The sequence below is a fragment of the Macrotis lagotis genome, chromosome 4, assembly GCF_037893015.1.
Source record: "Macrotis lagotis isolate mMagLag1 chromosome 4, bilby.v1.9.chrom.fasta, whole genome shotgun sequence".
Taxonomy (NCBI): domain Eukaryota; kingdom Metazoa; phylum Chordata; class Mammalia; order Peramelemorphia; family Peramelidae; genus Macrotis; species Macrotis lagotis.
This window is the reverse complement of record NC_133661.1, coordinates 31,970,587-31,997,916: the sequence shown is the minus strand read 5'-3', so window position 1 is coordinate 31,997,916 and position 27,330 is coordinate 31,970,587. Positions and strand designations below refer to the sequence as shown.

The following is a 27,330-nucleotide window of genomic DNA, read 5'->3' as shown; positions in this document are numbered from 1 at the left end:
TCCACCACTATATTTTAATGTCCTATAAAGCACACCAAGGTGAAATAATTGTGCTGATCCTCATTGAAAATTCTCAGAAATCAAAGGCTATGATTCAGGTCTTTTACTGGGATCCATGGGATCATTTGGACTTAGCTAAACCAAAAAACTCCTGCTGACGAGCCTCATTCCCAATACTAATATCATAGGATATGACAACAGTAAGCCCATGTTAAAGGGAATTCTGAGTTAGCTGGAGTCCTCCCCCAGCCTCCAGAGATGTCCCCAAGCATACACTTGTGTGAAGGGCAGAGGCAGCTTTAGGATTAACCCTAAATCAGGTTTCAGTCTCTAACTGTTCAAGTGAGGAACACCTGCAGTAAAGAGGCACTTGACTTTTTTTTTAGGTTTTTGCAAGGCAATGGGGTTAAGTGGCTTGCCCAAGGCCACACAGCTAGATAATTATTAAGTATTTGAGGTCGGATTTGAACTCAGGTCCTCCTGATTCCAGGGCTGGTGTTCTATCCACTGTGCCACCTAGTCACCCCTGCACTTGACTTCTCAAAAAGATGACAATTTAAATTTTACAAGGTGCTCTTCCTCACAACAGGTACTGTGATATTATCCGTTTTTAAAATGAGAACATCAAGGTTCTGTTGCAAAAGGATTAATTTGTTCATTTATGAGCAGACAGTTAATAAATTTTGAGATGATTCTTGAACCCAGGGCTCCTCACCCCAAAGACCTGTGCTTATTCTCCAATCCTGGCTGGCTTCTCTGGAGCCACAGTGCAAATTTAAAGGCTCCGCTAACGTGACTATTTTGAGCAATAGGCTCAAAGAAAGTTGTCACTTTTCCCCAAACACCTTCCACATTCTAATGAAGGATCCCAAGATGCTAAAAATTAATAGTGAGAAAGGAAAAAAAAAATTCAAAGCCAAGCTTTTAGTCAAGATCTTTATTGATCTATCTAACAGCAACCATTGGTGAGAGTTCTCCTATGTTTCCAAATACCTGTTGGTTTTGAAGAACAATTACAACCAAAGCAAAAACAAAAGAAAAAACCCACAAAACCATAGAATTATACAGAGTGCCTAAAGGGCTTGGCTAGAAGCCTCTGATTTTCATCCAGAATGATAATGAAAGGGAAAGGAATGGGAAGGATGAGTGGGTAAGGAGGTGGCCAGGGGCAGGAGAAGGTGATCTGGACACAATTTCTAGCTAGCCATAGCTTATTGTTTCAGAATGGCACTGAAAAGAAAAGGACAAAATGACAAGGGGGTCAGCTGGACAAGGTGAATGAGCATTTCTTTATAAAACATTATTAAAAAGACAGTTAAAATGGACACCCAATATGTAAGTGTCCTTTGGGTTCTCCAAGACATCTTCAAGGCCTACCTCACCCCCCTCAGGAAGAGAGTGGCTTCATCAAGGTAGAAAATAGATGGATTCAAGGTAGAACATGGGTGAACCTTGGGTTCTCCATGACACCTTCAAGGCCTACCTCACCCCCCCTCAGGAAGAGAGTGGCTTCATCAAGGTAGAAAATAGATGGATTCCATCTTGAGGTGAAGGAAAGGCACTGGCCCACCAATGCCCGGTGATAATACAGACATGGGGAAGTTAGTCAGTGGGATGGACCATTCATCCTGCTCATCTAATCTGATCTCTATCCTACAGATAGGATGGGGCTAGTCCCATAGTTTCAAGTAAATTATTCTTGGCACAAGTGGGTTTATTTTGCTTTTAAGATCAAGACTAAAGAATAGGGAAAGAACATGGGTGTTGGAAATGGGCATGCCACACTTGCTGGCTCCATGGAGTTTTCCAAGTCTGAGATGTTAAGAGACTTCAGTTTCCAGAACCAATGCTTTCTGATACTGAAGAAGAGACTTCCCTTTCAAGGACCCCATTTGGGGTCCTGATGATGCTCAAGCTTCCAGGCATCTCTCCACCTGCTCCAATAGCTAGGAAGGGTTTAAACACCTTAGAGAACTTGTTTCATCTTAGTCACAATCCCCAAGGTCTTGGGTTTTCCATCTGCATCCTAGACATAAAATGCAGTTTGCCAGGTCTGCAGAGTTTAAGGGAAGGGGAAGTATAACAAGATTCACATGAGAACCAAAAGACCTTTCTTGTATTTGAGCTTTAACAAAAGGAAATCAACTTCCAGGACCAGCCCATTAAAAGCAGTTAATATTCCCCAAAGGAATAAATGGGAAAATAAATAATCATGTACCAACCAAATCCTCATAGTTTTTTGGGAAAAATTATACAATTTTGACTTGGCCTCCAGTCTAATGTCAAAAGAACCTTAATTCTGAGACAAAAACTATGAGCCAAACAGTGACAAGACTTAAGTCCCTGGGAAGTGGGGCTCATCTTCTCTTGGCTCTGAGTCCATCTTCATTTAGGGAAAATGAAAAGCAACACGTTAAAGGGATGGTCAAAGCCCCTCCAATCCCAAATTCAAACAGATTTCTAAGACTGAAGCATTCGTTTCCAAAGAATTTCTTCTACCCTTCCATAAATGTGATTGGGTTACGCAGATTAATAAAGAGCCCACCAACTGCCCACAGACCTATGGTCCAGAGATGTGCAAAGTGGGGAAAGCTCTGAACCAGTAAGAAGGGGGCAGAAGTGCTCTGCCTTACTCTGTAGGATGATTGCCAAAGGAAGGGGAGGTGCCAATTCCAACTCTGCATTGGGGGTAAGACACTGCCCTCTGCAGGCAAAACACAGGCAACAGGACAAAGTTCCTGCAAGGTGCTTCCTAATGCCTACCAAGGTGCCTACCAGTTCTATAGTTAAAAGCACAAGGCAAAGTGCCAACAAAAATTTGAAAAACAAGGAACCCCAAAGCAATCACTCTAACAGTTAAGCATCCAACTTGGGGGAAAAAAAAGAAGGAATTTGAGAGAGGATTCCCATCTAAATAGTCACAAAGATACTGCTTCCTGAAGCACGTTGGAATTTAAAATGAGTGGAATTCTTGGATATAGCAGACAGTGAATAAATCAATCTCTTACTGGCTGATTGACCCACTGACCGACTGACTCTGGGGACAGAAACCAGGCAACTCTGCAGCAGGCAAGGGTGCAACCTCCAAAGGAAATGCTGTTTCAGTCCAACTGCCCTGCTGGGAAGAGAGAGGGGACCTAGGTCCAGGCCTAATAAAAGGCTCCTCTTCCAATACAACATTAAAGGGGGTCATTGGGCAACATGGAATTGATATTATTAAGGCCTTCTTTCCCATAAATGGCAGCAGATGCTAGATATGATTACAAATGATGAAAGCAAGGAATAATTAGAAATCATAGAACACCTGTTCCAACCCTTTAGTAATTAAGATACCCAAAATATGTAAAATACTGCATTTTTAAGGCAGGGATCTCTAATACCTATGGGGGGGTTGTCTACTAAGAAAAGCAAGTACCTCATAAAATTCAACCTCAGTAAAGAGGCTGGTCTCACTTTAAAAAGGCATACTTACTAAAACAATGGAGGAGTTTTATTCGAAAACCAGGCTAAGGCAGAAGGGGGTCTTCAGAGATAGCCAAGTTCTTAGGGACTCTACTCTCTTCTTGGCTAATATAGCTCTTCTGCCCCAAATCCTACCTGATTTCAATCTGAATTCTAGTTGGGGACTTCCTCTATCTCTGCCCATTCTAATTTCAGATATTCTTGCCTCAGTCTCCTACATTTCTGACCTGGTTTCTTGTTTGCCATGTCTACTTCTCCTCAGATCCTGATCTCTGGTTAAAAATCACCTCACATCTCCCAACTGGGGTCATTGCTTAATGATTCTGGTATGACCCTGAACTATTCCCTCAATCCAATCCTACCACAGCTCCTCAGAAGGAATGGCCTGAGGCCCTTGACCTGGCAATTCCTGAGTCATGGTCATGAGATCTAGAACTCGAAGGGACATTAGAGGTCATCTGGTCTAGCACTTTCTTTTACAGATGAAGAAACTGAGGCCAAGAGAAGTTAAGTGACTTTCTGAAGGTTAAGAGATAAGATTCTAACTTAAGCATCAGATATGAAATTTGGGAAAATGAGGAGGAGAAAAATGTAAGCCACTATGACTAGGATAGCTCAAAAAAGGGTCAGGCAGAAATCCACACTTGCCTTCTTCATAAAGGGGTAGCCCCTTCTTAAACACCCATTCTTTCATTCCTTCCTTAAAAATGTTTGACACTAGATGCTCTTAGAGAAGAGACAGTTTTCTAAGACTCAGAACTTTCTTCTTTCCACGTTAAGTTTTTGTTAGTCAATCATGTTCAATAGCAATAAATCAGAGAGATATGGCTTTTGTTCACTGCTTTAGGTCTTAATTTCATTCTTTATGGGATGAAAAAAAAAGCACAAGATTCTTAACAATAGGTTCCTGAAATGGCCATTTCACTTAATCCTAGTGGTCTTCAGCATCTGGATCATCTACTCAATGAACGAGAACATTAAAACTACATTTTGGATCCAGTGAAGCAGATTTGGAAGAAATTTGATTCTTGGAAGAAATTTGATTCTTGACCCTCCCCAGATGTTGCTGCCAGAACCGACAGGGAGAAGACCACAACAAGAAATATAGGCTGTCTCCAGAGGCACAGAAAGGAAGGGTCTACAATATATAAAGGAAGATGCAAATGACAGATCACCAAGTTTGCAAGGGCCCTCTCCCTACAAGTTTCTTAAATGTTGCCTTAAGGACTTGCAACCAAGGAACTGCCAGGAAAAGGACAAATCAGCCCCCAACATCTGAACACCAATCCCCTCTCCTGCCCCCTCCCCGATGCACTCTGGGAATACTGATCTTGGTCATGGCAGAGTATATAAGCTGGTGAATTAGCCTTGTTTAATTAAAAACATTTAATGCTGGCCAGATCAAAAAACTTCTTGGGACCAGCATCAGAAGAGCACTGCTCACAGTCTCACATGGTTTTGAGGAGACCTTCAGTGAAGGGGGAGGGTTAAGAGAGGAATTGGTTGCAACTTCCACCCCCCAGAGAAAACAAATTACTGCAACAACTCCTTGCTTCAAAATTGAATTTCTAATCAAGTTTTCCCATATCAACAATGAAGCTCAAACTCATTAATAAGATTGGCTCCCTGGGTATAGTTCACTCAATGCCAATTTCTGAATTGAACCAAATTTTCTCTTGAACCAAAGAGATCCCAAGAGGGCCCATTATGTATGAAACTTAAGAAAGTATTTTTAACATGGAAAATCACACTTTAGAGTTTAATTAAAACCAAGAGAGGGATATAATTTTTTTTGGTATGGCCACTTTTCTCATCTCCAAATTTCTATACACAAACATTTCCTAAATGCTGCAGATGCAGCTTATTCCTGAGAAACACCAATAATTTCCAAAGTTTTCTGCTCCTTTATTCACATTTTGTAGTAGAAAACAGAATCAAATTCCTAAGAAATTTTTTCTGCCTACCATATGAAAACAAATTCACCATCAGGGTCTTTTCATTGATCAAAATGAAAACAAACAACTTTTTTTTAAAGCTGCAGAGGCTTGTGACTTTCACAAAGGGAGCTCACTCCTAGTATCAGAGCCCCAAGAGCTAAATAACTCCCAGAAACTCAATCACACAAGCCAAGAATTCTTTAGAAGGATGGGCAAGGACAGCAACAGGCAGTAAGTAGAGGAGTCTAGGATGCAAAGGGGAACCAACTGTTTGCTTAGAGCCAAGGAAGAGAAGGAAAAGGGAAAGACAAAGGAGGCTTTAGCCTTTGGCAAAGCGCAAGGTAGAATGGTCTGGTTACACAGAATTACCCACTACAAACCCTAAACATGCAAACACACGGTCATGAAGGAAGGAACCAAACTATCTGTCAAAACTATTGGTTAAAAACAGAAGATGATGGAATGAGAACAACAAACCTGTTCCACAGAGACCTCTCACTTTCCTGATAGTGGAAGATGTTTAATGAAAAAGTTGCTGTTCAGAATTTGACTGAAATCATTTCTAGAAAATAGGTCTGTAGTCATCTTAAAAATAAAGATTCACCCCTAAGTTAAGAGGGTCAGATGTTATCAGATACCACTCAGATCAAGGTACCTTTGATGCCAGACTGCAAAACAGACTGGCAGAGAAACGAGAAAATACAGGACAACAACGGAGTATAATGGGAAGACTGGGAGCAGGAGAGGAAGACGGCAAGGGTGAAACTAAGCCATGGTGATCTCCAATTCTACCTCAGTCAGCCACAGAGGGCAGTGACTCCAGGAACTTTGGGTCCATTTTAAGATTGGTTTTAAACTCTCCTCCCACCTCTCAATTGCAGAATACAAGACCATGGCAATGGAGAGAATGGAAAGCTCATTTGCCAATCTGAGAGAGGCTCTCCCAAGCCAAATGGGATGAAGTCATTTTTCAAGTTTAAGTCTAGGATCAATGAAAGAGCAACAATGTTATCCATCCACAAAGTAGATGCCAATGATGCCCTTTACCTTGGGGTTGACCAGTTCTTCTGACTGATGGATTCACTTAAGACATTTGAGAAAAACAAGGGAAATTATTTTCTGGAAAGAGGAATTTCAGGGGAAAGGAATAAGAGAAGAGGCACAATAGCTGTGGACTAATGGCTCCCTCTAAATACAAAGTTTAAAAAAGTTTAGCTCAAATAGGTAGGGAAGGGCAAAGGTGAGTGGGTTGGAGGTGGGTCCTGGACAGAGGAAGGGACAGGAACGAGGCAAAGGAGCATTTGAGGAGGCAGAGTCAGAACCCAGATTTCACAGAAGCATTTGAAAGAGAGCTCCTCCCCTGAGGGGTACCCAAGGTCAAGGTAACAAGAAACTCCCTTCTCACCCTGGACAACTCTGAAAGTCAAATGGCAGGTAACTTGTCTTTTGACTCTTCAGTGCTGAGACATACAAGGGACAGAAGGCCAAAGGAGAAGGATAATGGATAACACTGAATCCAACAAACCTCCCTCTCCTTCCCTCCCCAGTCCTGTAATGGCTGGTCACTGACATCTAGTTTGGGACAGAAGTGAGCTTTCTGGCTTGATGGAAAGATGACAAGGAGAGCCAAGATTCAATTCCCTTCCTATGTGGGCTCTTCTGCATCTGCAGGAATCTCCAAGGGGCCTTGATTCAGTCAGACTGGGGCAAGGGACACGGAACAGAGGAGAGGTTGATGAAGGGAAGCTAGTCTTCGGATCCTTTGGCACCTGGAGGCTGAGGTGGAGACTGCAATGGAGGATGCTGCTACTGCCTCTTCTGTCTTTTCCGTTCTCAATTCTAGTGGTCAAATCAGGTACATGAAGGTATCGCAGCTGATGCTTCTCCTGTTGGCTGGAACCTGATCAGATATCCATCTCAAACTGAGCATCATCCCCTGGTTCAGAACAAACCAAAAAAATCAGTCTACCCTAGATACACACAGGAATAAGATAATTCTCTGTCCCCTGAAGGGCAATGAAACATCTACTTCAAATCAGGCATCAGATCGTTGTTCAAAACTAACAAATGACAAATGAAGACTGAACAAAAAGAGGGAAAGGAAACATAAAGCATGTTGTCTTTAGTCTCCCCTAACACATCCTGTCAGCTTTCACCTGGCCTTCCTGCCTCAGAGTCCTACTATAAAGCCAGCTGACTTGGACTCTACATATCTTCTGACCTCTTTTCCCCAAACCACTCTGCTTTGCTTTGACTGAAGTTAAGATCAAGAGGCCACTTTATAGCATGGGTCAGAAAATATCCTGGCAGCCCACTTACCCCACAGTGAGGAGCACAAGTCCAGAATTTTCTCAGTGACCCTTTGTTCACAGGTTGGGAATAAAGGCTGGGCAGGGCCCAGGGAGTACTGAGACACCCCACACATCAACAAGCTCCTCCCAAGGCTCTGAACTCTGGCTCTGCTGAGAATTCTAACTCTGGTCCATTAACAACTAATTTGGAACCTAGAGTCAGAATGGTGGCTAAAGTTCAGAGGTGATCAGCTTGAAGGATAGACAATTCTGCCACCTCAGGGACAGGGTTGAAGGAAAAAAACTTTCAAGATCATTTCCAAAAACCTAATAGAGGTACAATAATCAACTCTTAAAAGAATAAATCGTATTTCACTGCTGCCTAACATTTAACTGCATTTTAACCCTATTAATCTTCCAAATGTCCCCCCCACCTTTCCTCTTACCTACAGTAGGTTTCCTGTCATGATTGTTCAAATTGTTCACTTCTACTTTGGAGTCTTCAATCAAGGCACCAGGACTGGTGACTCCTGGAATATTGGGGAGGTGGCAAGGCGGGGTTTGAGCCATGGGAGAATTTCGACGATCCAACAGGAATTTTCGGTCATAGATAATTCGGGTTCCTAAAAAACAGGAGGTGACAGTGGAGGGAATGGGTAAATTAAAAGCAAATTGTGTGTTTATCAGCAAATTGCTACACCAGATGAAAAAAACTTTCAAATCAAAGATTAAGTCATTAGCTATTTAACCTCATGTTACCAGCTGCCAGAGAAACTTTTAAGAATTTCTTCTGGGGTGGCTAGGTGGCGTAGTGGATAAAGCACTGGCTCTGGAGTCAGGAGTACCTGGGTTCAAATCCAGTCTCAGACACTTAATAATTACCTAGCTGTGTGGCCTTGGGCAAGCCACTTAACTCCGTTTGCCTTACAAAAACCTAAAAAAAAAAAAACAAAAAAAAAAAAACGAATTTCTTCCTTTTCCTACTTTCAAAAAGAATTGGCTTCTCTTCCCCAAAGGTAAAAGTCCAATTGTCCAAAAAGATGACAAATACAATTAAAAGAAAATTTGATGGAAGGCAAAGAAAATTCTGCACCCATGGGATGTGACTATATAGCTTTTCTGAAGTCATCCCTCCCAAGTCCCTAAAGGTAATACAAAAAAGGATTCACAAGAAGTTCCTGAATCATGGTCTCATCAGGGCCCTCTGCGCTCTTGATCTTGCGCTCTCTCTCTGTCTCTGTTTGTGTGTGTATGTCCTTTATTTTCAAAGAAGACTACAACATCAGGAAGGTGATATTATGACAAGCACATGAATTAGATTTTAGTGAGGAGGAGTGTGCTAAGTCACCAGCCTCACTTTCTCCCCCAGAGTCATCTGGGTACAGGGGCCAGATAATGAATCAGGATGACTGGAAATGGCCCTGGATTCGAGGCAATCAGGGTTAAGTGACTTGCCCAAGGTCAACCAGCTAATAAGTGTCTGAGGCTGGATTTGAACTCCTGTCCTCCTGACTCCAAATCCAGACTCAGATGCTTAGTAATTGCCTAGCTATGTGACTGGGGGCAAGTCACTTAACCTTAAATTAAAAAAAAAAGTAGAAGTGGGAAACTGGATCAAAAGGAAAAAAGGCACAACAGGTCAAAATATTCTTGTCAGACACATGAAATACAGTGCTACACCAAGAACTTATCCTCAAATTTCCATACCTCACTGTCAGGAAGGTGACAGGGGTCCTGGTAATAGAACAAAGAAAGTAGTTCAGTAGCAAAGAACCTGAAAGGATAGGTATCTAAACCTAAGATCAGGATAATAAAATACTATGAAAAACATAACAGATACCTTAATATTAAAGGACAATAAAGATAAAGTCTATCAAGAGTATAAACAAAATTTGATTCAACCAGATTTCTTCAGATGAGTGCAAAGGGTAGACAGAATAACTATAAAGTACACAGGAAGTTACATAGCCAATTAGAAGGCATTTGTTAGAGAAGGAAATGGAAACTGTAGACTTTGAAAGGCAAAATTAAAAAACAAAACTCAAACTATACAACTGATCACAGGATCATAGATTTGGAGCTAGAAAAGAGCCTAAAGGGCATTCAAGTCAAACCCCTTATTTCAAGATATGGAAACTCTGAGGCTGAGATTGAGATATGTTCAAGTGACTTGTCCACAGTCACAGGACAGTATTTGAACTCAGGTCTTCCTGACAAGCCATACTATCAACTAAACCATCTGGATGAAACTAACCCAAGTAATATGGAAGTAACTGATTCAACACAAATCATAATGATGCTACAATTTTATTTTTAAACAAATGCTAGTAAATTAGTTTTTGTTTAGATTTAAAAAAATTTTATGAATCTACTATACACATGGCAAGATGTTTAGATAATATAGGGGGAAGAGGGGCAGATAATGGAAGATAGAGCCAAATAAGCAAAGTTAAAGACCTTTATCAGACCCTATGAACAACCAAAGTAGATCATTAATTCCATTTTCAACACACTGAGTTCAAAATGTCAACTGGACATCCAAGTTGAGAGATCTGAAAAGCAGCTGAAGATGTGAGACAGCAGAGAAAGTGGGGCAGGAAAGGAAGATTTAAGAATCATCAGCATATGGGCAGCTAGGTGGCACAGTGGATAAAGCACCGGCCTTGGAGTCAGGAGTACCTGGGTTCAAATCCAGTCTCAGACACTTAATAATTACCTAGCTATGTGGCCTTGGGCAAGCCACTTAACCCCATTTGCCTTGCAAAAAAAAAAAAAAAAAAAAAACTAAAAAAAATCATCAGCATAAAGAAAGTAAGTAATTTTATAAGAGCTGATGAGAGCACCAAGTAGTAGCATAAAGAGAGAAGAGAAGATATCAGGGCAGAACTCTAAGCTAGCCTGCTGCTACTAGCCTCCTGTGTGTTCCATGAACAGGACCCTCCATCTCTCAGTTCTGGGCATTCTCTCTGGCTGTCTTCTGTGCTGTGATCCTCTCCTTCTTCTATTCCATCTATGGACCTCCCTGGCTTCCTTTAAAAGTCCCGACTAAAACCCACCTTCTTCAAGAAACCTAGCCTTCTTAATTCCACTGCCTTCCCTCTTTAATCTTATGTATAAATATATAACAATATTAGACTGTAAGCTCCTAGAAGGCAGGTCCAGAGTTTGCCTCTTTTTTTGGTAGGCCTAATACTTGGCCTGTGCCCTTAATGTTTCCTGAACTGAAAGCTCTTCTAAGGTGTCCTCACTAGTGAAGATGGTACTATGACTCCATTTTACAGAAAGGAAGTTGAAGTGGACGTAGATGATCTGGCCAGACACCCATGGCAGGATGTGAAATTCAATGCTCCAGCCTGTCCACACCTACCTGCCTCAGCCTCCACTATCACTGCTTCTGAGAAAGGACCAGCATTCAAAGTCAGGAGCCAGGGATGGTTTTCACTCCACAAGTTTCAGAGATTCCAAGTAGTTCTAGGGTCTAGTCCCTCACTTGCTACCCCATGTGTACAGACATTTGAGGGCAGGGGTTTTAGGGGGGTTTACTCCTGTGAATTTCTGGAAGTGTCAGCTATGATTTTTCTTCCTTTTTATAATTTATCCTTTATAGTATCTAACTGGGAAATATTCCTAAGCAGTCTTCTTCCTTCCACATCTTTTTACAATTAAAACTTAATGCTTGGTGTGGCTAGGTGGCGCAGTGGATAAAGCACCGGCCCTGGAGTCAGGAGTACCTGGGTTCAAATGTGGTCTCAGACACTTAATAATTACCTAGCTGTGTGGCCTTGGGCAAGCCACTTAACCCCATTTGTCTAGCAAAAAACCTAACCCCCCCCCCAAAAAACAACTTAATGCTTAACCCTAAGCATTTGCTCATTTTAGCAAATAATTTAGTATAAGAGGGAAGGAATAACTCACCCCCATCACAGTCCAGATAAATGCTAAGAACAGAAACATCAAGCAAGCTAAACTGGATTTCTTCTAACCACTATATTATTCTAGCAGTCAATGATAAGGAGCCAAAGACATTGAGCTGATCTGAAGTCTGCTAGTATTAGAAGAAAGATAATAATTGGAAAAAAAAAAACAGGTGTTATGCAACATTTCCCCTCCATAGGGGAACTACCCAACATGAAAAACAGGTGACAAGGTCCAGCTAGTCCTTACAAGTTTACCCAACAAGAATTAAGAACTTATTATGAAATGCCAGGGTAGATAACAAGTTTTCATAAGCCATCTTGGTAAGTCAATCTCGAGATTAAGACAAAAACAATAAGTGGTGTGATCTAAAAATGGAACCCAACACACTGGAAAGGGACAAGATAGAAGATACAGTGCTTAAATTCCTAGCCATCCTTTAAATCCCAATTCAACAGGTAAAAAGAAGGATATTATAGGAATCAATATAAGTAAAGATATGTAGGTGGGAAAGCACAAGGAATTATCTGGGAATATTATGTCATCCAACTTAACCAGAGCCTAAAGTCCATGAAAAGGAATTTGACCTTGATTTTGACAGCAACAGCAAATCCCTGAAGAATACTGAATCAAAGAAGGTGATGACTAAATTCTGTGAGGAAGACTATTCTGGCAAGAAAGAACAATAGGAGGAAAAAGTAGAAGAAGGCCATTGCAGTAGTCTAAGTGGATAGCAACCTGAGACTAGACTGCTCCAAGGTGACAACAGTGAGAAGATATGCAAGACCTGGCATGGAAAGAATCAAGAGAAATTGGCTACAATAATAAGCTCTGCTTGGGAATATGCTGAGGTTCAGAGATTTACTGCTAAATGGGACCTCAGAGGGTCACATTGTACTGAGATCCAGAGAGGTGGAGAGTGACTTGCCCAACGTCACAAAAGATGGAAGCAGCAAAGCCCCACCTTTCAATCCACCACTTGGTTTAGAGCAGGCTGCAGAGGGAGAGCTCACTGTCTACTGGTAGACACTTGAGGTGGCACTGGGCAGCTCTTGATGGTTTCAGCAGGGCAGTGACCAGCTCAGAACTGATGGAGTCATGCCACTCTTAGTGACCACTAATTACCTTTCTTAGATGATAGTGTGTCTTCTACCTTTTTGGATCCCCAAAGCTTAGATCATCCTCAAATGTTTACTGACTAATTACTAACTGACCAGAAAAAGAACAAGTTCTTTGACCTCCATCATGTAACTCCATCCTGACCATTTCCCATTATCTAGGTTCATGAAACTGAAGTCCAACCATAACTGTCTTCTTCTCAGCCCCCCCCCCTTGCCCTTTTCCCATACCTTATACAATTTAGGATTCTATCAAAAACTATTCCACTCATTTGGGACGGTCTTACTAACCCCAACCAGACTAAAGCTTGGCATGAATGGTGATCTTGTTGTTCCAACCAGACGGATGTCACATGCCACCTCCCACACACAGAGTAAACACTTAAGAAATATTTACTAATTGGTCTTAAAAAGTTGGTCAGTGAAGGAATACAGTGGAATTTTCGGTCATATATGATCCGGGTTCCTAAAAAACAGGAGGCAACGTGGAGGGAATGGGTAAAATTAAAGCAAATTGTGTGTTTATCAACAAATTGCTACACCAGATGAAAAAACTTTCAAATCAAAGATTGAGTCATTAGCTATTTAGCTTCATGTTAACAGCTGCCAGAGAAACTTTAAGAATTTCTTCCTTGTCCTACTTTTTAAAAGAATTGGCTTTTCTTCCCCAAAGGTAAAGTCCAATTGTCCAAAAAGATGACACAATTAAAAGAAAACTTGATGGAAGGCAAAGAAAATTCTGCACCCATGGGATGATGAATGACTTGTTCAGGGTCACACAGCTAGTAAGTGTCTGAGGCTAGATTTGAACTGGGCCTTGAGTTCAAATCTAGTCTCAGACACTTACTAGTTGTATGACCCTGAGCAAGTCATTCAACACTGTTTGCCTCAGTTGGAGAAGGAAATGACCACCCCAGAATCTCTGCCAAGAAAACCCCAAATGGGGTCACAAAGAATCAAACACGACTGAAAAACAACTGACTATGTTCCATCCTTACCCTGATCATTCATCAACACTGTGGCCAAGGATATCAGAAGACTGGGATTCTGTCATAATCATCCTCATTCACAATAACAAGTTATTTTCTGCTTTAATAGCAAAGCCAAGGATGTCCCCATCACTGCTGAACTGCTGAGCACAGTGCTTCTCTAAAGATACATTCGTAGAGCAATTAATTCCATTTAAAGATCAGTAAAAATGAAGCAAGTTCAACTGCTAGTTAGTCATCTGTTAAGAATAAGACTGAAAACCTCAGGGATCAAGCGTTCGAATGTCAGCTTTGCCTGGGCTTGCTCTCTGATCTTGGAAAAATCATTTCCACACCTATGATCATCACACATTTATGCAAAAAGAATGACTCCAAAGGTAAAACAAGGATTGGGGGGAAGTCCATCATTGACCTCCTGATGAATCTTACTTTATCTGTTTCCAGTTACTATTGCCTGGGATGACTTTCATAAGCAAATATCCAGGGCATTTATAAAGACACTTGAGCCTTTGTTTCAAGAGAGATTTTCATTATAATCCAACACCAAAGGAGTGCAGTGATGAGACCCTGAATTGAGAAGAATCAGGAGACTCAGGTCTAGTTCAGGGCTTGGCTCTGATGATGCCTGAAGGGAAACTCACCTCTGTTACTCAGATTCCTCCTTTGAACCAAGGGGGGGGGGGGGGTAGGGGAGGATGGAAAAGATATGCAAGAGATGGTGCAGAATTAAGAGAACTTGGCAACAATAACCTGTCTAATAGCTTACAATTCTGCATTTCATAGTTGCAGTATAAATAAGGAGGGCTAGGCTAACCCCACCTCCGTACTGAAAAAATCCAAAGCAGGGCAAAGCAATCAACTGTACTCACTTCACTTTGGACTGGGAAACTTTCTCTAGGGCAAGAAATTCCTGGGCTCTGATTCCAAGAAAAGGCAGTCTAGAGTTGCCAGGTGACAGCCTGCCTCCCAGAATCTGTTTGGCTGGGCTAGATTTCACAGATGAGGTGCTATAGGCATTCTCAATCCCATCAGTTATTAACAGTGAATCATTAGGATTAGTCTGAGGAAATTACTCAATAAAACTCTCTTGCAATTTGCTTCCATCCTCTGTGAATTCTCTCACTCAGAGCTTCATCCTAACTTAAGCCCTTTTTGTTTAGTACTCCTAGAAAAAGAACTAAAAAATAAACCTCTTTCAGGCCCCCACAACCTTTCAAGCCCCATGCTCTCCAAGGTCTTTTAGAACTCTTTACTTGAAGCAAGAATAAGTGATTTTAGCTTGAGCAGTCTCCCCTCCTCCATCATCTCTGTGGTCCATTCATCCTGGGCTGCTCCTATCTGTACAAACTGTCAGCCCTACCTACCTCTTTGGTTGGAGTCTTGCTCATCCTTCCCTCTTAACCACAATGTTCTGAAAGAGGCTCTTCCCTTGATCCTCTCTTTTCTTCCATAAATCCTCTTCTGGGAATGTCATCCACACTAGTCCTCCTTCTCAACCATCTTCCTCTAACCTTTTACTCTATCCTCTCCTCCATCATCCAATCAGCTGCCTAAATTCTATTAGTTTTATTTAGAATGTTTTTTCACTTAACAAAAATCTTTCTCCTTCCCACTTCCCCTTCACTGAGGAAAGAAAAGAACCTTTAATAACAAATATGTGTAGTTAAACTAAAACAAGTTCCCAAATTGACTTTGTCCACAAAATGTCTTGATCTTGCACCCTGAGTCTGTCAGCTCTCAACAGGAAGTGGGGGGTTGGTTAGTGCAGTATCAGAGTATACATCATTTGTCTTTAAATGTTGTTGTCTTTGTGTCCCTTGCTCTCCTGATTCTGCTGACTCTACTCCAACCTTCTTTCAGGTCCTCATCTCATCTAGACACCACAATAAGCTCTTGTCTGTCCTCTATCCAGGGTATTCCCACTCCCAAACATCTTCCCACCGATGCCCAAATGTCCCTCATGCACTGCTGTGATCATGTGATTGCCTTTACTCCAAAATCTTCCCTGGTTTCCCCTTGTCTAATTAAGCCAACTGAACAGCATTCATTACGCACTCACTATGCTGCCAGCCCCACCCTACTCTGCCCCCCCCCCCCCAAAGGCAAAACCAGCCTGTCCTCCAGGATCTGACAACATGCAAACAACTACATACAAGACACTGCCAGGAGAAACTGGAGAGAAAAAGTACTAGCTTTAAGGGAGACAGGGAGGGAGCTTCGAGTTGGTACCTGAAGGAAGCCAGGAAAGACACTCAGAGCCAGGGGTCAGAGACAGGGGCACACAGGGGTATGGAGGCCACAGAGTCAGTTTTATACTTATTCCTGGAGATCCTAGGAGCCTCCCCTGGTGGGAGAGGGCAGAGAGGCTTGTTCCCAGGTCCTCTGGGATCTATCTCCAGCCCCTCTCTTCATTCTTCTCTCCTACAGATGCCTCCATACCCATGACCTGATCCTGTCAACGGAGCAGTTCTCTGACACCAATTTCTAGTCTGTTCTCCAGGACACCTTTCTAACCTCTCTTCAGTCCAGTCATCCTTCCATTCTCACTGCCAACATTAATCACACAAGCCTTCACAGGTTTTCCTATACTTTCTCTTGCCCCTTCCAATCTATCTTATTAAACACCTACTAAGGTCCTAAACATTGCTTCTTTGCTCAAGTCTTCAATGGCTTCCTATTACCTCCTGAGTAAAGACTGCAAGGCCCCAACCAACTTTTCAAAGACTCTCAAATTACACATGGATAGCAAATGCATTCTATTATATATGTGTATATATATATATATACATATGTGTGTGTGTGTGTGTGTGTGTGTGTGTTTACACACACATACAAACACACACACACTACAACCCAGGGAACTGAAATTGGCAGGTGAGACTGCCAATTCATTGTCAATCATCATTAAAAGATCCTAGAGAGGTACAAGTATTTTCCTGATTTTCAAAAGAAATGGGAAGAGGATAGAGCCTGCAATAAACTTGACTTCTATTCTTGGAAAATTCTAGAATACAAAACTAAAGGGAATAAATATATTGCTAAAGTCTATGAGCATCCAAAAAACAAAGAACCAGGATTGGTTCATCAAGAATAGGTCCTTTCAAATAACATTATTTCTTTTTTGGAGTCTAGCCATTCAGGAAAATTTGATAAATTATAGATTAGTTTGCCCAGATTTGTGAAAAGCATTTCACAAAATGCTGCTTTCCTGCTATTCTGTAAATGATTAGAGATGTGAATCAGAAGTCAATATAGTCAGGTAAATTGAGAACTTGATGATGCAAGGCTGGTCCTGAAGAGTAGTTTATTAATGGTTATTTGCATCTTGACAGGAGGTTAGTCCACAAGAAAACTGGTAGTACTTTTACTGAAATTTACCATAGAGTCCTGAAACCTAACTCTACTTTTGTTCAACTTTCACCCACTAAAAAATACTGTTCCTATGAAACCAGCAGCCCCTTTAACTTCCCTTCCATATTAATATGTGTGAATAAACTTAACTGTCATTGTTGGTCAGGGCACAACTGTGTTTGCCATTCCCACAAACTGACCCCAGGCTTTCCTGATTCTGACGGTCAACAGACATCCCATTTGCTCTTCAAGGTTAACCTTAATTTTTCACCTCCTCCCCACATTTTCCCTGATCTCCCAGGATCAAAGAGATTTTTCCTGCATATGACCTCATAGCACTTAATACTCTTCACCTGTACTAAGGTTATCATGTTCTAATTTGTACTATACTTAGCTAAATACATCATATTTCTCATATATTATAGGCTCCCTGAGTTTAATGGTCTGGAACATAGTACAAGTAAGTCCTTAATAAAAACAACTAAATAATTTAGACCTACGTTTAGCATGATTACGCACGTACAGCCTATATTAGATTGATTGCTTTCTGTCAGGGGGAGGGGAGAGAGAAGAGGGAGAAAAATGTAGAACTCAACCTTGCAAAAAAATGTTGTTTATAAAAACAACCAAAAAAGACTTATTTATACTCTACTGTATAACAGGCACTATTGTAAGATCCTGAGGCTACAAAGGCAAAAATGAAACAATCCCTGCACCTAAGGAATTTATAATCTGTCAGGCAAGACAATTCATGACACAAAAGATATGCAAAGGCCTTCTTAAATAAGTGCTTTGGGCAGCCTGGAAAAGCAAGGCAGTAATGTGGAGAGAAGACTAGAGGAGGAGCATCTGACATGGGGACCCAGCTGGCTGCTTAGGTGAGGCTCTGGGTAAGTCACTACATTTCTATTTCCTCCTCTAGAAAGACTAGTTGACCTTTAAGCACCTTTCCAGCTCTCAATCGAGGCCTCTCTGATCCTCTATACATAGAATACATATTTCTTTCACCTTAGAGTTTCCCCCATTATACTGTACTTCTTTAAACATCAATTACAAACATTTATTGTGGTCAGAGGATATGAACAAAAAGTTCTTAAAAGCACCAAAAACTCTTTTAACAACCACATGAAAGAAGGCTTCAAATAGCTAATAATAAGACAAATGCAAATCAAAACAACCTAACAAATTGGCAAAGATAACAAATGATAGGACTTGCCAATGTTGCAGGGGTGATGGGAAGATAAAACTTACTGGAGCGCCAGAGGTGAAGCTGTGAATTAGCAGAACCTTCTTGGAAATCAATTTGGAATTTTGCTAATGTGACTCAAATGTCCCCATCCTTTGACCCAGAGATTTCCCTCCTAAGTTTATACCCTAAGGAGGTCACTGATAAGAAGAAAGTCTTCATGTACATCAAAATATTAACAGCAACACTTTATGACAACATACTCTACTATATACGAGGCACTATGTTAGATCCTGAGGCTACAAAGGCAAAAATGAAACAATCCCTGCACCTAAGGAATTTATAATCTGTCAGGCAAGACAATTAATGACACAAAAGAGAAGAGTTACATGATCTGACAAAGAATGAAGTAAGTGTAGCCAAGAAAATAGTGTACAAATTAATTACAACAATATAAATGTAAAGAATCACCAAAGACCTGAAAGAAGAGAACTGAGAAAATACCTCTACACTATTCCTTGGCAGAGGAAGGTGGCCCGTAGTTGGGGTAGCCTGTATATATTTTCAGACTGTTCAAATGGGGGGGGGGGGGAGAAGAGGAAGAATAATTTATTAAGCACATATTATACACTAGGAACAGTTCTAAACACTTTACAAAATTATTTCATTTGATACTCATAAGAACCCAGCTGAGGAAACTGAGGCAAACAAAAGTTACATAGCTTTTAATGTCTGAAGCCAAATCTGAACCTTGATCTTCCTGCCTTCAACTCTAATTCTGTATCCATTGTGCAGAACAAAGCAGAAGTCCATAAATTTGAGAAGCTAACAAATTGTGGTAATGATTATAATGAAATATTACTGCATTATAAGAAACAATGTATGTGATACATTCAAAGCACAAAAGGATTTCTACAGGGGCAGCTAGGTGGTGCAGTGGATAAAGCCCTGGAGTCAGGAGTACCTGAGTTCAAATCCAGTCTCAGACACTTAATAATGACCTAGCTGTGTGGTCTTGAGCAAGCCACTTAACCCCATTGCCTTGCAAAAAAAAAAAAAGATTTCTATAAACTGATACAAGGTAAAGTTAGCAGAGCCAAGAAAACAATATGCATAGTGATCACAATAATGTAAAGGGAAAGTACAGCATACCAAAAACTCCAAAGTGAATGTAAGTAATGGAATCAAAAAGGTCCAGCTGGAGAGGATACACCATTCTACCCCTTCATGGAAATGAGAGGATCACAGATGTTACATACAATACAAGGGTTCAGATTTTTTCTGTTTTGATCAGTTACAATCTGTTTTCCTTTCTAAAAAAAATACTATTTGTTATATTGGATGGTTCTTTTGAGGAAGGAGAGTGAAGACTACTTAGGTTAATCAGTATGAGGTAAGAAATCAAAGACATTAAAAAAAATTAAAAATATTTTGTTATGTGTGGAATGATTCCCAGGGTAGTTGAAGGGGGTAGGGATGTTGGGAGAAATTCTGGTACTAATGAACAAAAAGATCTCAAAAATTTAGTCAAAAAAACAATCTTTTATTAAGGGTCTATTCTGTGCCATTTACTCACAATATAATGACCAAAAAGTTTCCCATATATTTATATACATATATATGCACATGTGTGTAAATATGTATATACACATACACACACACACACACACACACACACACACATATATCTCCCTCCAATATACATATACCCAAATGATACAAGTTGGCACCTGAGTTGAACCCTGAGCAAAGATAAGGACTTCCTGAGGCAGATACTGAGAGGAACTGTATTCCAGGCTTGGAGAGAAAACCTGTACAAAAGTGAAAAGGTGGGAAATAGAAGTGTTTATGAGGAACCGTGACCTCTACACCCCAAGTCCAGAAGTCAAAAAGTTTACACATGGTCTCAAAGCCAGAAGGTCAACAGGAGGTTAACGAAAGTTTAAGGAAATGGCTGGCAGCAGTTAACCCAAAGCAATTGAAGGTGACCAAATTCCTTTCTGTTCCTGGTTTTATTCCTCAGGCAATTTGTGTAACATGGAAAAGAACTCCCTTTGTCAACAGGAACAGCAGAGCTAGAGACTTGAGGTTCATTGGCTCTGGAAGAGTAGTTGGCATAATATAAACTTACACTAAATGACTTTATCCAAGGTCATACACAAACTTCATGGATGAGCAAGGAAAAGAGTCCTATTTTTCCTTCTCTTCTATCCATAAAATCCAATTCTTTACAAGGAAAGGAACTAAATTCAAAACAGAGATCCTCTAGAAAGGTTGTGGTTTTAACCTTTTCTCTCTCTCCTTATCCCAGAACTGTGCTGAGGGCCTTGCGCACACAGAACATGTATGTAATAATGCTTGTGGAATTGAAATGTGATGCCTTCCTTCTGTTTCTTATGCAATTCCTTCTCCTTCCAAATAAACTCACATAGAATCACTGCCAACCCTAGGTGGGACAAATAGTCATGGGTTTTTAAATATTGGTTGTCCAAAGGAAAAAACAAATAGGAATATAGCTGTGGGGGGAGAACATGGTAGTATGGAAAACCAGCCTCAGATCCAAACTCAGAGTTGGGTTGGAGTACCAGTGCTGTTGTTTATTAGCTGTGCCAACCTAGAACTAGTCCTACAAAATATTTCCAAATGTGTTAAATGGTCCTAAAATACATAAGTCATAACTAAGAATGGGGCAGAACACCGGGACCAGAGTCACACTGTATAGCTGTTATGGTATGAAGAGAGAACTAACGGTAGCAGAAATGGTTTACATGATTTTAGTCAGTCAGTAAAACACCTTTCAAAAAGAAGGCTTTGTAATAATCCTTTGGCCTAAAGATAACACTTCCAGAGTAAAAAGGAACAGGCAACATGCAGAAAATGCCAAAGTATATTTAAAATTTAAGACCCCAGGGCCAAGTGACTTTGGGTAAGAAAGGCACTTCGTTTCCCTTTAGGCCTCAATTTCTTCCTCTGAGAGATGAAAGCGTAAGCAAGTATCTTTTTTATAGTCCCACTTTCTATTTCAAATGAACGGTTCATCCCATTCCTTCTAAAGGAAGGAAACAATCTTGCAAAGAATTGAAAACAAAATGAACACTAAGGAATACTATTGTTCCATAAGAAACAACTCAACATGAAGTTATCAGAGAAGAATGAGAAGACTTCCAAGGACTGATGCAGAGGGAAGCCCAACCAGGCAAATAAACTACTTTAGAATTACAACAATGTAACTGCAAAGAACAAAACACCAAAAACAGAGGTCTTAATCTGATGACCAAGCATGGCGCTAGAGCAGAGATGAGAAAAGGCAGCTCTCTCCCAAAACTGCTTCTTTTTCTCTCCCTTCTGTTCTTTATATCTGGGAATGATTAGCTAGGGAAGGGCAGGGTAGGGATATATTTAGAAATAAAAGCAATGTAGAAAAAAAATCAATTAAAAAAATTTAAAGGAACCAAACATTTTTACAAAATTGGATAGATGCTATATTGTAACACTTTCCCTAGGGTACATAACCATTTCAAAAATAAGGTTTTGAACAGTAGATGTTTGACAATCTTTCCTCCCCCAATTCTTATGGGGGTAATTTTGTGAAACTTCCAAAACAGGATATTTTACTCTGATCACTGGCATATCAAGGCTCCCTAAAGGGAAAAAATATTATGAACAGACTAGGTTGTGAATACCCTTGCCTTGTTTGATTTTTTGGCAAACAGAGTTCATCAATTCTCAGATGTTTTCTACCATGTGTAGGCCGTATGACATTTCTAAAGAGTGAAACAGGAGATTCTTATCCCTTTCCTTCCCACAAAGCCGTTATTTTCAGGAAAAAATCCAACAGATCAGTTAACTTTATGAATTATTAACTGATACTTTATTTATATTTTTTCTATTCAATGTTAAGTTCTCAAAATTATACATTCTCCTCCTTTCTAGGCTGTAGTACACTGTGCTACATGTATACAGAAGTCAATGATAATGGACTTGAATTCAATTTTGGGGGAAGGGTGGTAGGGAAATGACAGAAAGATAAAAGGAAGAAATGAAAAGACAAAGAAAATATTCAAATACATTTTTATAAAGCATGCAAAATATCCATGCTGCCTTAAAACTATTCTATAGACAGACTGGATAAGAAAAAAAATGATTATGTATTTTCTTTAATCAAAAAAACCAGTAGCAGCTATCTAAGTCTCTACTTTTGCCTTCCAATCTAAAATGAATAACTCCAACGGAGTTATTCCTCCAAAGAAGGAAAATAATATCTACAAGTATTTATTTCGATGTGTTTAATTCACTATGCTAACTGAAGTAGAAAGGTTCTCTGGATTAAATTTAGTGTGACTGACTCTTATGAACACCTTACTTGTAGCTTGAACCTCTCTACTGAGCTCCACTTTAACATCAACTGCTGTTTGGACATCTTGAACTTGACATCTTAAGGTCAGACTTTCCAAAAATGAACTCATTATTTTTGCCCCTCAAATCTTTTCTCCCTTTCAAACTTTCCTATTCCTGCTGAGGGCATTACCATCTTCCCATTCACCAGACCTCCTCACTTTTTCACATCTCCATATCTAACCTATTTTACATCTCAGGTACATACTCTCTTACTTCTGATATTGCTCTGGAGCAGGTCTCTAGATGACTCCAACAGTCTTCTGGTTGGTCTGTCTGCTTCTAATTCTTTCTATTCCATTCCATCTTCCACTCAACTGCTTCTAATTCTTTCTATTCCATTCCATCTTCCACTCAACTGTCAGTGACCTTCCGAAAGTTCAGGTATGACCAAGTCCCTCCCTGCTACTCAATACACTCTAATAGCTCTGTATCGTCTGCTGGGATCAAACAGAAAAAAAAGGCATCCAAAGCCTTGTGTAACCTGACTCTCCACATTTCCAGTCTTCTTATACTTTCTTATGCACTGTCCTCCAATACTCCTCGATACAATGACACTGACCTCTTTGCTGTTCCCCTGACCCTTCATTTTCATGGAGTCCTCATGCATGGAATGTTTCCCTTTAGGCAAGCCACTTGACCCCATTTGCCTTGCAAAAAACCTAAAAAAAACCCCATATATTCTACCAGAAGCCTTTTTCTGATCATTCTAATTCTAGTGCCTTTCTTGATATTTCCAATTTATCCTATATATTGCTTATTTGTTCATATTTTTTTGCATGTGGAGTTCTCCCATAAAATAAAACTTTTAATTTAAATCTTTCCTGGTCTAGACAGTCCTAACACAATGCCCTGAAGAGAGTAGGCACTTAATAAATGTTAATTGACTACTGACTTCCCTTCATTTGAAGAGATGGACCTAAGAAGACTATTAAACACAAGTCTCATTTGACAGATGAGGGAGTTGAGGAACAGATTAGTTAAGATTTGCTCATGTTCATACAGCTAATAAGTTGTCTTGAATCTACAATCTTCTCAATTCTGAGTTCAGAATTCTATTCACAATTCTCAATTCCTTTGTCAAAAAACCCAGAAATGTCAAGAGACTAAGAAACAATTGACCCTGAAACAAAAAAACAAAACAAAACCAAATGAGTTGCAGGATATACCAAATACAGGTGATATAGTAAGAAAGAACCCTAGTCAGGAAACCTGTATTTAGATTCCAGCTGTGCAATTCATGATTTATGACCTCAGAAAGACAACCAATAAGCCACAATTTACTCATCTGTAACATGAACAGGTTGGAATTGATCTCCCAAATCCCTTCCATTTCTAAATCTGTGATCTTAACTCACAACTGAGCAAAGGAAGAGAAAAATGAGTTAACAATTCTAGAAAAAATGTCAGTGAATTTTAGGAACGAACAGGGTCCTCCATCTTTAAAAGCAACTCTTCAAGGGTATTTAAAAACAAAGTAACTTGACTTTTTAAAAGTGTCTTCCGCTTTTGTCCTTTTAGTCCTGATTCCAAAATGGAAGCATGACCAATATTTTAACTATGGCATTTTTCTCTCTACCCAAATCCATTACCATATCACAGAGCAAGAACTACAAGGTCTGTACCTCTATGTTTAGAAAGAAAAGATATTAGAAAAGACTAGAACATAATGAAAGAGGAAGCTGTAAAATCAAGGTCAAGCTTTAGAAAACAATATCCATTGTTTTAACAGATATCATTAGATCAAGTCGGTAGGGAAATCACTTTGATTTCCTAATGATTCCCGATTTCAAAAACGTTGACAACAGACAATCCAGTCAATAGGCAGTTTTTGAAGGGATTAAAGCTAGGAGCCAGGCCCGGCAAACAACTCGGCTTCCCTTGCAGCATAGCTCAAAGTCAGCACTTCCTCAACCCCAGCCCTCAATGCGTGGGACATTTTAAAGCCGGAGGCGGCTGGCTCTACAGCTTACTGCCCCAGAACCTCAGCTCCTGCAATGGTCCCCCCATAGAAGACTTTACAATATAGGTGGAGCTTAAAAATGGGGAAAGTTTTGCAAACCAGAAAGCTTTCCCTGTCTGTTACTCAGCTCTGGGATGTTAGGTTGGACCTGGGATCCAACCGCACCCACCCTGCTGGAGTACAAAGAGACAGTGCCAGGACTGGGCACCCAGGACCGTCCGGGAGACACAATCAGAAAAGGGGACCAGGTCCCCCCCCGGGGGCTGCAAGTCTCCCCAGGACACACGGCAGTCCGGCGACCATCTCTGTAAAGTCACAGGCGGCGTCCCCCCAAGGCCTCCCTAGGGAGGGCACGGCGCCCCTCCGCCACCCACCCAGCCCCCCGGAGCTACGCGGCCCCCACCGGCCCCCACCGGGACGCATCCGGGCCATGTAAACAATGGTGCGGCCAGGCCGGGCGGCGGCGGCCCGGCCCACCCCGGCCCAGGCTGGGCTTCCCGGACAGCCGAGAGGGGCCGGGGCCGGGGGGCTCGGGCAGCTCGGCCTCCCGGGGCGGCCCGGTCCCGTGGGGAGGCGCCCGGCCCCCTCGGGTCCCACCGAGGCCCGAGGCGGGGGGCGCGGGGCGCGGGGCGCTCACCCCCCGGCGTGGTGGAGAACAGCGTCCCCCCGGGCGTGGTGCAGTAGTCGCGAGGTAGCTGCGCGGCGTCGCTGATGGCCACGGTGCGCGTGGGGATGGCGCGGCTCTGGCTCCGGCTCTGGCTGTGCTGGGGGCCGGGCCCGGGGCCGCTGTCCGAGGCCGAGGCGGACATGCTCGGGCCGGGCGGGCGGCGGCGGCGGCGGCTGGGGCGGCTCGGGCCGGGCCGGGCGGGGCCGCCGCGCTCGCTGCGCTCTCTCGCCGCTGCCTCCGCCTCCCTCCGCCCGCCCGGCCCCGGCTCCGCCCCTCGGCCGCCGCCGCCGCCGCCGCCTCCGCCCCGCGCCCGCGCAGCGGCCACCACCGGAAGCGGGGGGGGGGCGGCCGGAAGTGACGCTGGCGGCCCCGCCCCGAGAGCGCGAGAGGCGGGGCCGCCGTGCGGGGGGGGGAGGGGGAGGGACGGGCTGCCCCTCCCCCCGGGGAGCTGAGGCGCAGGAGCCACGGATGTGGACGCGTGTGTGCGTGGACACAGGGCCGCCGTGGGCGGGTGTGCGCATGCGCCCCGCCTGTCACAGCCTAGACCGCCGTGGGGGCGGGGAGAGACGGGCTCGTGTGTGCACGTGGGGGCGAGCGCGCCTGCGCGGTGTGCGTCACCTAGCAGGCACGCCCCACGGACTGCGCGCCCCGCGCGTGCACGTCCACAGAGGTGTGCGTGTGCGCTTTCACACCTGAACATTGTGGCCACGAGTGTGCACGTGTGTCCACACGGACATGCGGAGGTGCGCGTCTACAGGCAGCTTAGATATGTGTGTGTATAAGCGTGTTGCCGACAGAGACCGTCCCGTGTGGCACACGTGTGCCGTGTGTGTGCATGCCTGTGCATGGGCGTGCATCTGTGCGCACACACATATATGACAGCAATACTAATAAGGATGCCCACCTTCCCTTCCCGACACCGCCGTGCGGGAGGTCAGGCCGTGACCAGCACCCGAACGGGGCCCGAACCAGCCTCACTTTCTCCTCCAGGGTCGTCCGTGCCGGCGCCCCGGCTGTGGGCAAGCAAGGGCGCACACTTACTCATGCCAAGTGTGTTGCTGGAGGCGCCCTCCGATCCTCCCGACTCCAGTGCCAATGCCCCAGGTACCGTGCCACCTAGCTGCCAGGGTCGTCGGGAGGCCCGGGGCTGGAGCCAGGCGGCTTGGAGTTCCCATCTGACCCAGGACACTTCCTAGTTGTCTGACACCGGGCAAGTCACCTTGGCATACATGGGTTTGTTTCCTTATTCCATGCATAATGATCCTTTCCCTTTTTTCCTATACTTTCTCTGGGATACACAACTAATAGTGACCATCCCGATCAAAGAGCATGCACGCTTTTAAAGGCCTCCAGGCCAGATCATGACTCCACCAAACAATTAGTGTCTCAATTCTTCCACATCCCCTCTAGCATTTATCATTTCTGATAAGTGTGAGCTGTTTTAATGCTCATTTCTCTAATCATTAAAGACTTGGAGCTTTTTTCTTAGCTTTGATTTCTTCTGAAAACTGCTTATTTATAGCCATTTACTATTCATCAACTGGGAAGTGGCTCTTATTCTTCAAAATTTGACCCCCTTCCCTATATTTTTGAGAAATTAGACTTTTATGGAAGTATTTGCTATAAATCACCCTCCTTAGTTTCCTGCTTGTCTTCTAATTTTGGCCACATTGGTTTGTTTCCACAAAACCTTTGTAATTTATGAAATCAGCATGATTTTTTTATCTCCAATCATAAACTCTTCCTTTATCCAAAAATTTAAGTTAATTTTTCTCTGTGTTTCTCAAATTTGCTTATGAGACCATGCTTTATGTCATGTACCCATTTTGAGCTTATCCCAACATTTGGAGAGAGATGTTGATTTCTACCTAGTTTCTGCCAAACTGCTTTCCCAGTTTTCCCAGCAGCTTTTGTCTAATAGTGAATTCTTGCCCCAATAATTAGGGTTATCAACCACCATGTTGGAATGGTTATTCTATATATTGTAAATCTAATCCTTTAATTACAAACTCTATTTCTTGCCCAATACCAAACTGGATTGGTAATTACCACTTTG

The 27,330-nt window shown here is 42.2% G+C and overlaps 1 protein-coding gene across 1 annotated transcript; it reads right to left on the bottom strand.

Moving 5' to 3' along the window:
- Positions 1-922: 922 nt before the first annotated feature.
- Positions 923-25,450, bottom strand: EIF4EBP2 (eukaryotic translation initiation factor 4E binding protein 2). The gene is made up of 3 exons (XM_074232456.1): positions 25,245-25,450; positions 8,137-8,313; positions 923-7,335 (listed from the first exon to the last, which is right to left on the bottom strand). Exons 1-3 carry the CDS (start codon positions 25,414-25,416, stop codon positions 7,304-7,306), a joined length of 381 nt encoding a protein of 126 aa, XP_074088557.1. The 5' UTR covers positions 25,417-25,450; the 3' UTR covers positions 923-7,303.
- Positions 25,451-27,330: the final 1,880 nt, after the last annotated feature.

What these genes read in the sequence shown, in the direction of transcription:
- EIF4EBP2 (XM_074232456.1), bottom strand. Translation starts at nt 25,416, where the DNA reads ATGTCCGCCTCGGCCTCGGACAGCGGCCCCGGGCCCGGCCCCCAGCAC. An exon ending in GTTCTCCACCACGCCGGGGG is followed by an intron (nt 8,314 to 25,244) that starts GTGAGCGCCCCG and finishes CCTGTTTTTTAG; the next exon opens with GAACCCGAATTATCTATGAC. An exon ending in TGACAGGAAACCTACTGTAG is followed by an intron (nt 7,336 to 8,136) that starts GTAAGAGGAAAG and finishes GTTCTGAACCAG; the next exon opens with GGGATGATGCTCAGTTTGAG.